Genomic DNA, 14,112 nt, shown 5'->3' with positions numbered 1-14,112 from the left:
GGGGTCCCTTCCGACCCTATATTTCATTGCAGTTGGGAGTCATTGCAGTTGGGAGGTGAACAGATTGGGGGGTGGGTGGGAGGTTGAAATAAGAAATTTAAGGTCTTATATAGGTATATAATAAATGTTCATAAATGTACCAAACAAACACGTACATAAATATATGAACCACATTTCTGAAGCAGCACAGGAAAACAGCCCGGAAACCATTTTGACTCCCACACTGACCAAATGATTTCTCTGCAAGGTCAAGGAAAATGGAAAAGCCTCCCCATTGTCTTTTCCTTCACAAATCCTGTCTTAAGGGTATGTCTGTGTATGAATAGGGTGAGCCTGTGACCTGGCTCAGGAACTAAGTATTTATCATTACAAAAAACTGGCCAAGGCTCCCCAGGGTATCCAATCAAGTAAGCATTAACAGGTAACCTGCCAGACAGGAGGTAAACAGCGCACTCAGATTTCTGTTGTAGACCGCCCTTTCTGTGATGTAGGTATGATGTGTCTGGGGGTGGTCTTGGACTCTAGGGTGGGGAATTAAAAATGTCTATATAAGGGTGGGCACACCTGAGTTCTGGGTCCTCCTCCTTTCCTGCGTGTGAAGGGGGCACCCTGTTGCAACAGTTCAATAAAGATCAAGCTTACGAGCTGCTTTGCTTCTCAATATTCTCTGGTTGGCCTCTGACCGATGGAGAACCTGCAAAGGGCTCTTGTGTCCCCCATAAGGGAATAAGGGCAGGTTTTTGTTTATTACAAGGTAGAGGAGGGAATAGTCAAGGTCACCTGCGCTGCTCTCTCCGATCCGGCCAGGTCCACCATGAAAAGCCTTCCCACCCTCACTTCCTCGTTGATGTCCTTCACCCGACTCGTCTGCTTCACCAGCACTTGCAGGACTGCGTGGGAACGCGAAGAGGTCTTGTTCGCTGCTGTAGGCTCCTGAGTCCGTTCCTTGTTCCCTTTCATCAACAGCTGCATGATCTAGCAAAAGCCATATGAGTGGGGAGACGGAGGACCAGGATCAGCCATGGCTCAGGTCAGGAACTTGTGCGACCATGTTTCTGTGCACATGGCGTTGCAATGTGTTGTAAGAAAGGGGGGGTCGTAGTTCTTAGGAGATTCCTATTCCACCACCCACCCTGGGCTACAATTCCCAGAATTCCCTGTGGAGAGGGATTGATTGTTCAGTGTGGTGTAGTGGTTCAGAGCGATGGACTCGTAATCTGGTGAACCGGGTTCGCTTCCCCGCTCCTCTACATGCAGCTGCTGGGTGACCTTGGGCTAGTCACACTTCTCTGGAGTCTCTCAGCCTCACTCACCCCACAGAGTGTTTGTTGTGGGGGAGGAAGGGAAAGGAGATTGTGAGCCGCTTTGAGACTCCTTAGGGTAGGGATAAAGCGGGATATCAAATCAAAACTCTCCTTCTTCTTCTTCAGTCACTCTGCGAATTGTAGCTCTAGCATTCTTCCCTCCCACACTGAAGGCCAGTCAAATTTACCTCCTGTGCATTAGTGGTGGAGACTTCCGTTATCCCTGCAATCTGAATGCTCCCCTTGGAGTCCTCTCTCAGCTCGAGGAATCCCGAAGACGGGTTCAGAAGGTCTCGGATGACTTCGTTATAAATCTTTGAAAAGGAAGGGCAACAAAGGAGAGAGATGGGTTTAGGGCAGAGAGAACGGTTCCAATGGCCAGCCTGCCTGGGGAGGGAGTCTCTCCAGTCCTGTAGCCTTGGGGGCTCACTGCACGAGGCAGCTGGGGGTCCCCAGTTATAGCCTAGGTGGGCAGCTCCTGACACCCAGGAGCCACAGGGGTGACCTGCAATGTGTCCCTGGTGGTGTCACTGAGAAGGGATGGAGGCCATTTGGATTTTCCATTCATAAATGATGCCACTTAGAACATAGGAAGCTTATACTGAGTCAGTATACTGACTCAGTACAGTCATACCTCAGGTTGCAAACGTGATCTGTGCGGGAGGTATGTTCACAACCTGCAGCGGTGCGTCTCCGCACGCACGTGCGTGACACGATTTGGCGCTTCTGCGCACGTGCGTGATTTGGCACTTCTGTGCATGCGCATGACATCATTTTGCACTTCTGCACATGCACGAGCGCCGAAGCCTGGAAGTAACCCATTCTGGTACTTCCAGGTTTGGCGCAGTCCGCAACCCACAGCCTTCGCAACCCGAGGTATGACTGTATTGTCTACGCCAGGCTTCCTCAACCTCAGCCCTCCAGATGTTTTTGGCCTACAACTCCCATGATCCCTAGCTAGCAGGACCAGTGCTCAGGGATGATGGGAATTGTAGTCTCAAAACATCTGGAGGGCCAAGGTTGAGGAAGCCTGGTCTACACTGACTGGTCTAGCCTTTCTCCTAGATTTCATGCAGGAGTCTCTTGAGATGCTGGGGGTGGACCCTGGGACCTTCTGCAAGTGGGGCAGATGAGCCACAGCCCCTCATTTGCCAGCAGGCGGCTCCACCCTGAGAAGTCACTTTGAGCCCCTTCTGCCTCAGATCCACCTCTGATGGCTCACAGCCCAGCCATCTCACCTCCAGGTACGACATGCAGACGGAATAATCCATGTCCCCACTGGTGGCTTCTATAGCTCTGAAGAGGTCGTTGAGGGTGCGGATATAAATGCCGGGTTCAGAATCAGTCCCCAGCATAGTGTAGGTTTTCCCAGCACCTGGTTGAAAACACAGGGAGGTGGGGGGGGGGGTGTAAGAAAGTCAAACATTTTGGAAATGACCCTAATTCCCAACTTGCAACTCTTTGATGCAGCCCACAAACTGAAAGGCTCAATCCACTCCCAATCCATTCCTCAAAACGAGTCCCTAACATTTTTTTAAAAAAAAATATTTTAGTAAATTTCAAGAAAAAGGAAAAATTTCCACATATACACTCCAATACCTAATTTTTATTTATTTATTTTTTTGGTCGACTTCCCACCTCATCTTCCTTGGTGATTTTGTTTGCTGCCCTTTTGCTGCACCCTGTCATAACAGTATTACAGTACAGAGGTACCTTGGTTCTCAGATGCCTTGGTACTCAAACAACTTGGAACCCAAACACTGCAAACCCGGAAGTACGGTAAGCATTCTGGTTTGCGAACTTTTTTCGGAAGCCAAACATGCTCAGTTTTGAGTGTTACACTTCTGATTTGAGTGCCACACTCCGGTTTGAGTGTTTTTAACCACGTACCTTCTTCTTGTTCTCATTTGTGCTGCTAACAGTATATCAGGGTTGTTGCCTTTTATGAAATATCATCATTTTTAATATTTCAAATATTCTTTCCACCTGAGCACAATTTACGATAGTCATTGTTTTCTTATCGTTTCCAATTTTCTGCGTAGTCTGGGGGAACAAGCTCTTCTGTGTTCTTGTTCTAAATCAGCTGTTTGGTTAGTTCTTAAATTTTCTTTCCAGTTGAGAGGCTTTCTGTATTAATTCTCCTCTCAAACCTCCTTTAGAATCTTCCCCTATAACAGCTGGAGGTCATCCAGGGTTATGATTGAATGGGGGATAGAAGAATACCTTGCAATCTTTTAACCATTGCCCAACCATGCCCACCTCTGACACCAACATCGCGTATCTCACCCTCCACTTTACCTGTGGGGCCATATGCAAAAATGGTAGTGTTGTAGCCAGAAATGACTCCTTCAACGAGATTTTTTGTTGTGGACAGGTACACCTCCTCCTAGGAACAATAAGGAGCAGCAGATCAAGCTTTCAGATCGAGCTTAATGCAGAGGAGGGGGATCTGTGGATCTTCAGATGATGATGGACTCCAACTCCCATCATTCTGTGCGCTGGGAACTGGAGTCCAGTAACACTTGAATACCAAGTGGGTCGCAAGAATACGGTCAGGTGTGCGTGCAGGAGCCAGGCCCTGTGACCAGGACTGGGGCCTTCCTAGGTTTGTGAGTTGAGGCCAATTGGTAACTCACAGCACCTGGTGGCAAGAGCTGCGAAGGGATATAAGGGAAGGGATATAAGGTCAGCATTTCCCTTCAGCTCTTTGCCACAGCAACACATTCCCTGCCTTGCTGCATTTGGTTCCTGGGTTCCTTGCTCCTTGGACCCTTGACTCATGACTCCTTGCTTCTTAATCCTTGGAGCCTTGCCTTCGTGACTCCTTGCATCCTGACCCTCGGACCCTTGGCTTCCCGACTCCTGGCTTCTGGACTCCCATTCCTGCTCCCACCCCGCCATCTTGCCCCCGGTCCCAACGTCCCCTGCCGGGACTTCGATCGCCCATGAACCGGACCATGACAAATACTTTGACACAGAACCTGCAGGCCACACACTGCCTTGTCATGCAGGTAAGGAGCAAGGCCAAAATTTGACACCTGTCCGCCTTGCAGCCCTCTCACTGTCTTCCCAAGGCACTGGGCTTTGGGAATGAGGCTCAGGGCTCTGACAGGGTCCTAGAGGCCTCCCATCTCCTTCCTAAAGCTAGGAAAGTGCTAACTAAGGTTTGGAAAAATGGGAGGAAGAGCCCTCTGCCAGAGCCCTCACACCTGCTCCCCAAAGCCCTAGGAAGGGGGGGCGGGATATGAAATTACACAACCTGGCCTAACAGGGCAAGCTTCAGATCAGCACATACATCTGTAGAACGAACAGGCAAGGAAAATATGACCTCATTCATTCCCCAAGGAGACCCTCCAGCTCTCAACTCTGCTTCAGGCTTAGAATTTGGTAATGCCGTCCCCAGTGAGTTAGACAGAAGAGTCAGGATGAATACAAACAGATCATGTCTTGCTAAGAGAAACTGCTCAGAGCAAATGTACAAGGGAGATGGAGGTAGAGAGATCCTTCCCCACAAATATCTCGCTGTTTCAAAATTAGAATTCAGAAAGCTATTTCACAGAAACATAGAATTGTGAGGGTCTTCTAGTCCAACTTCCTGCAATGCTTCTTACACGTTTGCTTGCTTGCTTGCTTGTTTATTGTTTCATAAAATTTATACACTGCTTGGTTGGGGGGGGGAGGGAAAACAACCCTCAGGTTCATTCACAAAAAGATAAAACAATAACATCAAGCAAAAAAGACCAAAATATAAAACATACAAAAAGTTTAACTAAAAAGTTTAACTAAAGCCTCTAAAGCTCTTAATCAGATTTTATACCTTGCCCTCTGCCTTCAGTGACAGAACACCTTTGTCCCGGCCCTGCCCATGGCATCCAGGTTGCTTAAGAGATGGATGGGAAATCTAATTTTACCTGGGTTGCCCTGTGGCAGAACACCATGTCAAAGATGAATGCCTTCTCCCGGGACCTGTTAGCTCGCAAGACGTCATCTGGGTCTTCCATTGGATCCATCAAAACCACCATCTGTTACGGAGAAATGGATTCACACCTTGAGTTTGGGCAAGTATAATGATGGTGCCAGTTTAAAGCCGAACCAGCTGTTAACTCCAAGCACTGAATCTGGTGCTCCCAGGATAGGGCTGGACACAGGCTAAGTCTCCAGTGTAGAACCATCCCCTTTTGTTGCCATATGCCTATTAATGTTTATGAAAAGCCGTCTTCACCAATCTGGGTAGGAGGTGCTATCCAAAACTTATCACGGACATCAAGTTGGTGAAGACTGGCAAAAAGCAATAGCTTGCCCGAACAGTCACAGCCATTTACCACATTTCCAGTTTAAGTGCCTAATACCCGGTGGTGCTGCGGATTAAACCACAGAGCCTAGGACTTGCTGATCAGAAGGTCGGCAGTTTGAATCCCCACAACGGGGTGAGCTCCCGTTGCTCGGTCCCTGCTCCTGCCAACCTAGCAGTTCGAAAGCACCTCAAAGTGCAAGTAGACGGCGTTTCCATGCGCTGCTCTGGTTCGCTAGAAGCGGCTTAGTCATGCTGGCCACATGACCCGGAAGCTGTACGCCGGCTCCCTCGGCCAGTAAAGCAAGATGAGTGCCGCAACCCCAGAGTCGACCACGCCTGGACCTAATTGTCAGGGGTCCCTTGGGTGGAATTAGTAGCTTGGTACTGGGTTCAAAATGTTTCCATGAAGAAGTATGCATTGTGAACCCCAAAGAGGTAATTTTTGCATATTACTCCCCTTTAGAATGGACACCTTGTCCTAAAGAGGTAAGAAATGATTGCAAAATCTCAAAAGCTGGAGCACTGCTTAGAAGAATTCGGATGCAGAGCCATGACACAAATGCGCATAAAAGTTGCACATGCTTATTTATATAGCTGCACATTTAGTCAGCTTTCAGGGGGTGGAACACACAGGCTCCTTGTCAGGGCTTACTCTTAGCTATTGGGTACTGTTGAAAACAAAGTTAAAAAAGAGGGTTTGGGGGGGGGGAGGTCAAGAGATGAAGGCCTGGTGTAAAAAATCCTTCAAAGAACCCTATCTCAGTGTCTTCATAATGCAATGTGTGAAGGATTAAATGCTTTAAGCAACGGTGCTTGGAATTATAATACTACAAGCAACCCCATTCTCAGGGATTCGGTTTCCTTTGAATGAAGGTCACAGGAGACTGCAGTGCCTTTAGGATATATGGTTTTATTTACACATATATACAACCTGAGCATAGGATGGAGAGGGGCTCACAGCATTAACACTGCAGCTGATCTCACCTCCCCATTAAGTTTCCAGGGAATTCCAGGACAGAGCAAACATGTCTTTGTCTCTCCAGCTTTTAGCCACCTCACTCAGACAGCAACCCCAACTTGGGCTATTGTTCTTCACTTTAGGGCGATGTGGCATCCAGCCAGGTAAGAAAAGGCCCACACATTTGTCTCTGTGGCAAGCTTTTTAGACATGTAAATCACAGGCCAGCCAAAACCATTCCATTTACAAAGGAACTGGTTTGGTGGGTTTCCTCCTATGGATTCTGTCACACATACAGAGGACCACAGGTGTGGAAGGGACACATAATATCATCCAGACTGACCCCCGCTTCCCAGATTCTTAATAATTCAGTTAGGGACCTCCTAACAACTTTCCACACACCCTTTACAAATGGCCTCAATCCAGTATACCTGAAGGAGCGTCTCCATCCCCATCGTTCTGCCCGGACACTGAGGTCTAGTGCCGAGGGCCTTCTGGCGGGTCCCTTGCTACAAAAAGTGAGGTTACAGGAAACCAGGCAGAGGGCCTTCTCGGTAGTGGCACCCGCCCTGTGGAACGCCCTCCCACCAGGTGTCAAGGAAATAAACAACTATCTGACTTTTAGAAGACATCTGAAGGCAGCCCTGTTTTAATGTATGATGTTTTATCATGTTTTAATATTCTGTTGTGAGCCGCTCAGAGTAGCTGGGGAAACTCTGTCAGATGGGTGGGGTAATAATAATAATAATAATAATTCTCAGGATTCTTTGGAGGGAGCCATGACTCTTGACGTCTTTAAAATGCATGGTGTGAACGTGACCTTGGTGCCATGCATAGTTGAAAATAGAAGTTTGATATCTTAAATGGAAAGTTAAAGATCAGGCCTAGTTTCTCTGGATTCTTCTGGGAGTAAATTTTCCCCACTTGTATACCGGAACAACGCTGAAGGAAAAATATATTCCTTTCCCTCCGCTGAAAAAACATCAGGAGAAGCCACATTCAGCCTCAAGGGACTGCTGCAAGGAACCATTTGCCTCAATGCTCCAGAGAAAGTTTGGCAGCAACTTGGATAAATGCATAATTAGGGAACTGTTTGCAATAGATTAGAAACTATAGGCCCTTCTAAAACAGAAACAAATTAGAGCACAGATGCCAAGCAGCAATGAAAACATGGGAAGAAGCAAGAAAGCAGCCACCAAATTATTTATTCCTTTCATTTATATCCCACTTTTTCTCCAAAGAGCCAAGATGGCATACTTGGTTTCCCCACTCCTCATTTAATCCCCAAAACAACCCTGAGAAGGAGATTAGGCTGTGAGGCAGCGACTAGCCCTAAGTCATGGCTGAGTGGGGGATTTGAACTCCCACATCCTAGTCCAACGCTCTAACTGGTACACCACACTGGCTCTGAATATCAGTACTGCGTTAGGATGTTGGTCTTGTCGTTAATCCTTTGCACAGTTAACAGCTATATGTAGGTCTCAATGGGCACCAGTGGGTAGAAAATGTTTCTTCAATGGTTTTTGATGGCTGGTGGCAACCAGCAGCAATGCATGCCTGCTAGTCTTAGTGCGGACTGAAATCAGTGTTCTGCACCTAGAACGTAGCCAGTGAAAGAGGCAAAAGTATGAATGTTTGCATGTGTGTGCAAGGTTCAAGGGGTATTCTGTTCATGCATGGAAAGACAAATAGTGTTTGAAAGACTAACACTGAATTTTCATTGGTTCCTCCAAAATTAATTTAACAGACATAGCAGGAACTCTCTAGAACAACCACTCCCTGGATTTTGTACCACCTGGGACTTAAGCTGGTGTTGATTTTGGGGCAGATGGTGTTGATCATTTATTGCTGATGGATCATCTTTGATTTCAGGCTGCTTTTATTGTATCCTTTAATATTGTATTTTGCATTGTGTATTCTGAGTTGTGAGTTACCTTGTGTTGCTATCTTGAAAGAAGGGCAGGGTGGAGAAAGAATGCAATAACTAATAAATGGAGGAACACACACACACACACACACAACATGACTTTCCTGGAGGCATATGAAGAAGAAGAAGAGTAGAAGAAGAGTTTGGATTTGATATCCCGCCTTTCACTCCCTTTAAGGAGTCTCAAAGCGGCTAACATTCTCCTTTCCCTTCCTCCCCCACAACAAACACTCTGTGAGGTGAGTGGGGCTGAGAGACTTCAAAGAAGTGTGACTGGCCCAAGGTCACCCAGCAGCTGCATGTGGAGGAGCGGAGACGCGAACCCTGTTCCCCAGATTACAAGACTACCGCTCTCAACCACTACACCACACTGGCTCTATGAATTCCCGCATATGAAATTCTGCAACCAGAAAATTGCAATCTGGGTTTGCAAATATGCATGCATTTTGCTCGGTTTTTCTAAATGTGATGTTCTTAAAAGAGAGCATTGTGGTTAGTGTTGGACTGGGAGCAGGGAAGGCTAGGTTGAAATCTCAACTCAATTAAGAAGCTTCCTTTGCGACCTTGGGCCAGTCATGTCTGCTTAGCTTTACCTACTTCACTGGGTAAAAAAATTGGAGGGCAGAGTGGCTGTGTATGTTGCCCTGATCTTCTTGGATAAAGAGTGGGATACAAATTTAATAAGCAAAATATTCTTCCCAGCCCTACCTGAGATGCCAGGGGTTGAATCGGGGGCTATTTAATAGCGTAAGAGTCAGGTTGGTGGATCAGGCCAAAGACCCATCTAGTACATATGGCATTCTGTTTCCATTGATGTTCCAAACAGGGGGCATTTTCATCTCTATTTGGAGATGTCATGCCAAACGGATGCTTTGCCCCTGGGCTATGGTTCCTCCCATCCAACCCGCAGCTACCTGCCCATCCTCTCACCTGGTCACCTAATCTGTGAGCTATAATGTTTGCTCCTTCCTCCACCTCAGCTGCGTTGATGGGACGGATCCGGAGAGCTACCTGCAGGCAGAAACAAGAATTTGGTTTCCTGTAACAGACGAACTGTCAAGTTACTCAGGCAAGCAGACTAAGTAAAAGGAAACCCGCAATTTGAGGACTGTGCATCGTCATCATATTATTATTAACTAATTAAATTTATACATCCAAAGATCTCAGGGCAGTTCACAAGAGAAAAATACAGGATAAAAGCACAAATAAATAGTCAGAGCAAAAAAAACCAAAATAACTCCCCCTCCCACAAATCACATTTAAAAGGCCATGGAAGATTAATCAGCCCAAGGCCTGGTTGAAGAGGAACGTTTAACACGTATGCAGGGTTAAAAGGCATTAGCCGTAAATAAATCTGCACAGTCCTGTTTACTTAGAAGTGGAGCTTGTATGATTTAAAGCTTTCTTGTTGGGGGGGAAAAGACAGATCCTGCACGAAGCAAACTAGTGTATCAGGGCAAACACCAGACTAGTAACTTTTCCCTTGACTCGTCACCATGAAGGGGATTTTAATTGTATGGCACAGGATTCAATCATGTGAAATGTTCACAGTCCTGGCAGTATTACCCCCTCTGTGAAGGTAAAATACTAAGGAAAATGGAGCAGGAAAATGAGGGTTTTTCAAAGTAAGGCATTTTGAGCAATACAAATATCCCAACAATAACATGATGGCAAGCCACTCTTGTGCATATCTGGACTGTTTTGAGCACCACACTTTTAGGGTTGCCATACAGAATTTCCCACACGTCCGGGATTTAACCAGCGAAAATAGTGTCTGGAGCAAAATATGGCAACCCTACACGCTTTCCGTGGTATGCAGTACATTCAGTGCCAGTTTTATGGTCTGCATCTTGCTCTTCTCTCCTTGCGCAATTTTCCCCTGTACTAATTTTGTGCTGGTGTAAATATGTGTGGTTGGTGGTGCCACATTTTTGAAAGAGAAACAGTCTGGATATAGAGAACGACTGTGCAAACCCACCCAAGTTTGTCTGAAGTCGCTAGAAATTCATCACTACGACAGAGACTGGCCTTAACTTCACTTCTATGTTTGTTTCTCCCTTATTGGATCTAATAAATCTTTGCAAAATCCAGAGGGGTAGAAGGGAACAAAATGTGAAAAACAGTGGACATGTTCAGATCAGGGAACTGACTTTAGCTCTTAGCTGGATTGTCATCAAGTTGGGAATATGCCAGAGATTGGCCCTGGAGCTGCAAGCGCTGTTCCTACAGGGAACAGATCTATTTTCACAACAACAAGCCTTGATTAGCTGTTGCTTCATGAGAAGAGGCCTTGAGAGCTAGAATTTCTTTGAGGGCTGTTTACCCGGCTCCTTTGTGCAATACCCCAAACTGCCAGGGCATTCAGATGAAATGGCACATAACCAGGAAATCCTACTGCCTTTCAGATTTTTCTTTTTAATACTTCAGGTATGAAACAAATATTTTTGAACGGTAGCAGAGTTTGATGGACTCTTTCAAGCAACCCCTCTCCCAGCAACGTAAGAAACTGCACCTTACAATGGATTTATTATTTAAATGTGTTTGCATACACCTGAATATAATAAACACCAGATCACACATGTTTTAACTATCCTTGGAATATGTAAAGTGGTGTGACTGTACCCTGAGCATGAGGGAAGTCCTCTCTGCAGACGGATCTCTTGAGTTTGGGGACAGGGCAGATCTCCCAATCCTATGAGCTCTAGAAGAGCTGTTGGTCCGTGGTAGAGAATCTTGGTATACCTGCAGATGATCCCAGGTCCAGTCCCTGGAATCACCAAGTGGGGCTAGGAATTTGCTTGAGTCCCTAGAGAGCTGCTGCCAGGCAGTGTAAGGAATACTGAGCAAGATGGACCAAGGCAGCTTCTTACAAGACCTAAACACCTGGAAGGCAACAGGCTGGAGAGAGCCAGTGTGGTGTACTAGTTAAGGATGTTGGATTAGGACCTAGGAAACCAGGGTTCAAATCCCCACTTGGGCACAAAACTCACCAGGCATGACTCTGGGAATATAAATGCAACAAATAGAAGTCTGCTCTCAAACCAATCGAAGATTTATCAATTCCCTCTCTTTCACCCAAAGAATTGTACATCACTTATTTACATACATTTAAAAAGCAGAGACATCACTTTGCCAACAAAGGTCCGTATAGTTAAAGCTATGGTTTTCTCAGTAGTGATGTATGGAAGTGAGAGCTGGACCATAAAGAAGGCTGATCGCCGAAGAATTGATGCTTTTGAATTATGGTGCCGGAGGAGACGAGAGTCCCATGGACTGCAAGATCAAACCTCTCCATTCTGAAGGAAATCAGCCCTGAGTGCTCACTGGAAGGACAGATCATGAAGCTGAGGCTCCAAGACTTTGGCTACCTCAGGAGAAGAGAAGACTCCCTGGAAAAGACCCTGATGCTGGGAAAGATGGAGGGCACAAGGAGAAGGGGATGACAGAGGACGAGATGGTGGGACAGTGTTCTCAAAGCTACAAACATGAGTCTGACCAAACTGCGGGAGGCAGTGGAAGACAGGAGGGCCTGGCGTGCTCTGGTCCAGGGGGTCACGAAGAGTCGGACACGACTAAATAACAAATTACATCTGACTCAGTACAAGGAAACTTCTTAAATTCCCATCTTTTATTTCTAAAAAGAGAGATCTAAAGGGACCAACGAGTTGCAAAAGCTGCTGTTGCTGCCAAGACTCACCACCAACTGCTCCTCTGCCCTCAAATCCTTCATGGTAGCTGAGCTGGGGGTGTTTGTAGCAGTAGCAGAACCCCTGGCAACCCTCCTCTCTGCAGGGCTGGGCGATCTGGGTGATGAGATACCCATCGCGTCAACCAAAGAGACTCACTCAGAGCAACTCACAAAGGCAGTCGCTCTGCTGGCTTGGCACAGCTTAGGGCTGCCAGGTGAAAAAGCTACCATTTCCCCACGGGTAGCAGGTGGTGACATCAATGGAGTGGAGGGAGTAGAAACAGAAGGTGCACACAGCTGCCGGAGAGAGAAGCAGAAGCCGGCAGAGATTGAGATTCACAATTGCATTCCACTCTTCCATTTGAATTCGGGGCGATATACGCGGCCCTATTTTTATCCTTGTCACAACCACCCTATGCAAAAAGGTTCAATTAGAAGAATGCGACTTCATGGAACACTATGTTTACATCAGAATGTGTCATTTCCCCCCAAATCCACTGGCGACAAATATGCTTATTCAGAAGTCTTGAGTATATAAAACTGGTGCTCAGAAAGCACAATGGGAAACTAAGTTATTACTTCTCCCAAATCACATCATAGGAGTAAATTGGGGCCTTGAGTTCCTGCATGTTTTTGTCAAGTTAGGCAGCTCATTTAGGAAGTGGAAATGTGTACCATTAAAAGCTACCAGATTTTGGGTGGGGTGGGGGAAAGAGATGACTTCGGGTCACCTCTTATGTCATTTACAGCCTTATTTCTTCCATGGAAATAAATCTTCCGTAAAGTTATTCAAAGGCTTATTAACAAACCTGCTTGGCATTGTTGCACTAGCGGATTTTTAATGTCTCTGTGAGATCACAATTTGTAAGCAAAATGTGCTACCTTCTTTGGAGTGCAAAGGAACGGCATGTTTTAATGTCACCCTGCGCCCTGAAATATATCTTGATATAGACAAGTGCAGACACAGGAATGCTGTACTATCCATTTACCTTTCTCGAAATATGTGGATCAGTGCCACTGTCACTAACTTCAAAGCTGTTTGTGCAGCAGAAGGAAGTCTATAATCATTACCTATTATAATGCCACAATGTGTTTGATATATTGAAGGTCAACCACCTTTTAGTTTCCAATGGAAGATGCTCCTTTATGGTTCAACTGCCTCCAAGAGTTCCTCTTTTCCATTTACTACTACAAGGCACTGTGCTCTGACCTGCTGGGAGCCTGAGAGCCTGTTCCTGGCTCAGGATGGGGCCTGACAGGCTTCACAAGAACTGCTGCTCCTGCTGGGGTATTTTGGGAGTTCTGTCGGGAGTTCTGTCGGGAGTTTTTGCTGTTACTGATAATTTTTTGCATCTTTATTTTTATGTGGAAATTGTTCAGTCTGGTTATGTAATTTCTGATGTGTTTTATTTACTCTTATGACTACTTTACTATGTTTGTAACTATGTAAATGTTTTCGTATTGTAAGCCGCCTTGAGCACTGTTTTAACTGTGGGAAGGCGGCATACAAATGATGACGATGATGCTCTGATGGAGCTGATCTTAGCAGCTCTTAGGCACAGCTTTGCCTTCATCTTCAAAGTAGGCAACAAATGGCCCCCTACATTGGCCTAATACTCAAACGGCACTTTTGTTTTTGGGGTTTTGTTATAGACTCAAGCTGTTTGCAAAAAAAACCCCCCAATGCATCTGATTTTGTTGCTGCAGAGACCATGTACCTTGAGAATATGTATCTGTAACTCACTTATTGGTGGTCGGGCATGGAGGAAGCATGTGAAATCAAATGAATGTAAATTCAATTTGCAGATAGCAAGATGTTCCTTGCTACAGGCAAACGTCACATGAATGAGTTTCAAAGTGAGAAAGCTTCATATAACACAGCCCTACAGATTGAGTCAAAAGCAGATGTAAGGTCTACAAAGTTAAAGATCAGGTAGGGAC

The 14,112-nt window shown here is 46.0% G+C and overlaps 1 protein-coding gene across 1 annotated transcript in view; it reads right to left on the bottom strand.

Moving 5' to 3' along the window:
* The window catches only part of LOC310664346 (kinesin-like protein KIF19), a 29,730-nt gene extending 17,085 nt beyond the window's left edge, over positions 1–12,645 (bottom strand). The window contains exons 1-7 of the mRNA XM_083413384.1: positions 12,181–12,645; positions 9,414–9,494; positions 5,216–5,326; positions 3,603–3,690; positions 2,543–2,679; positions 1,493–1,618; positions 781–975 (exon numbers count right to left, since the gene is read on the bottom strand). Of these exons, the coding sequence (XP_083269510.1) occupies positions 781–975; positions 1,493–1,618; positions 2,543–2,679; positions 3,603–3,690; positions 5,216–5,326; positions 9,414–9,494; positions 12,181–12,306 (864 nt within the window). The 5' untranslated portion in view covers positions 12,307–12,645. The remainder of the gene's footprint in view (positions 1–780; positions 976–1,492; positions 1,619–2,542; positions 2,680–3,602; positions 3,691–5,215; positions 5,327–9,413; positions 9,495–12,180) is intronic.
* Positions 12,646–14,112: the final 1,467 nt, after the last annotated feature.

Source organism: Podarcis tiliguerta (genome assembly GCF_965153285.1).
Source record: "Podarcis tiliguerta genome assembly, chromosome: 14".
Classification (NCBI taxonomy): domain Eukaryota; kingdom Metazoa; phylum Chordata; class Lepidosauria; order Squamata; family Lacertidae; genus Podarcis; species Podarcis tiliguerta.
This window is presented reverse-complemented; position numbering and strand designations above follow the sequence as displayed.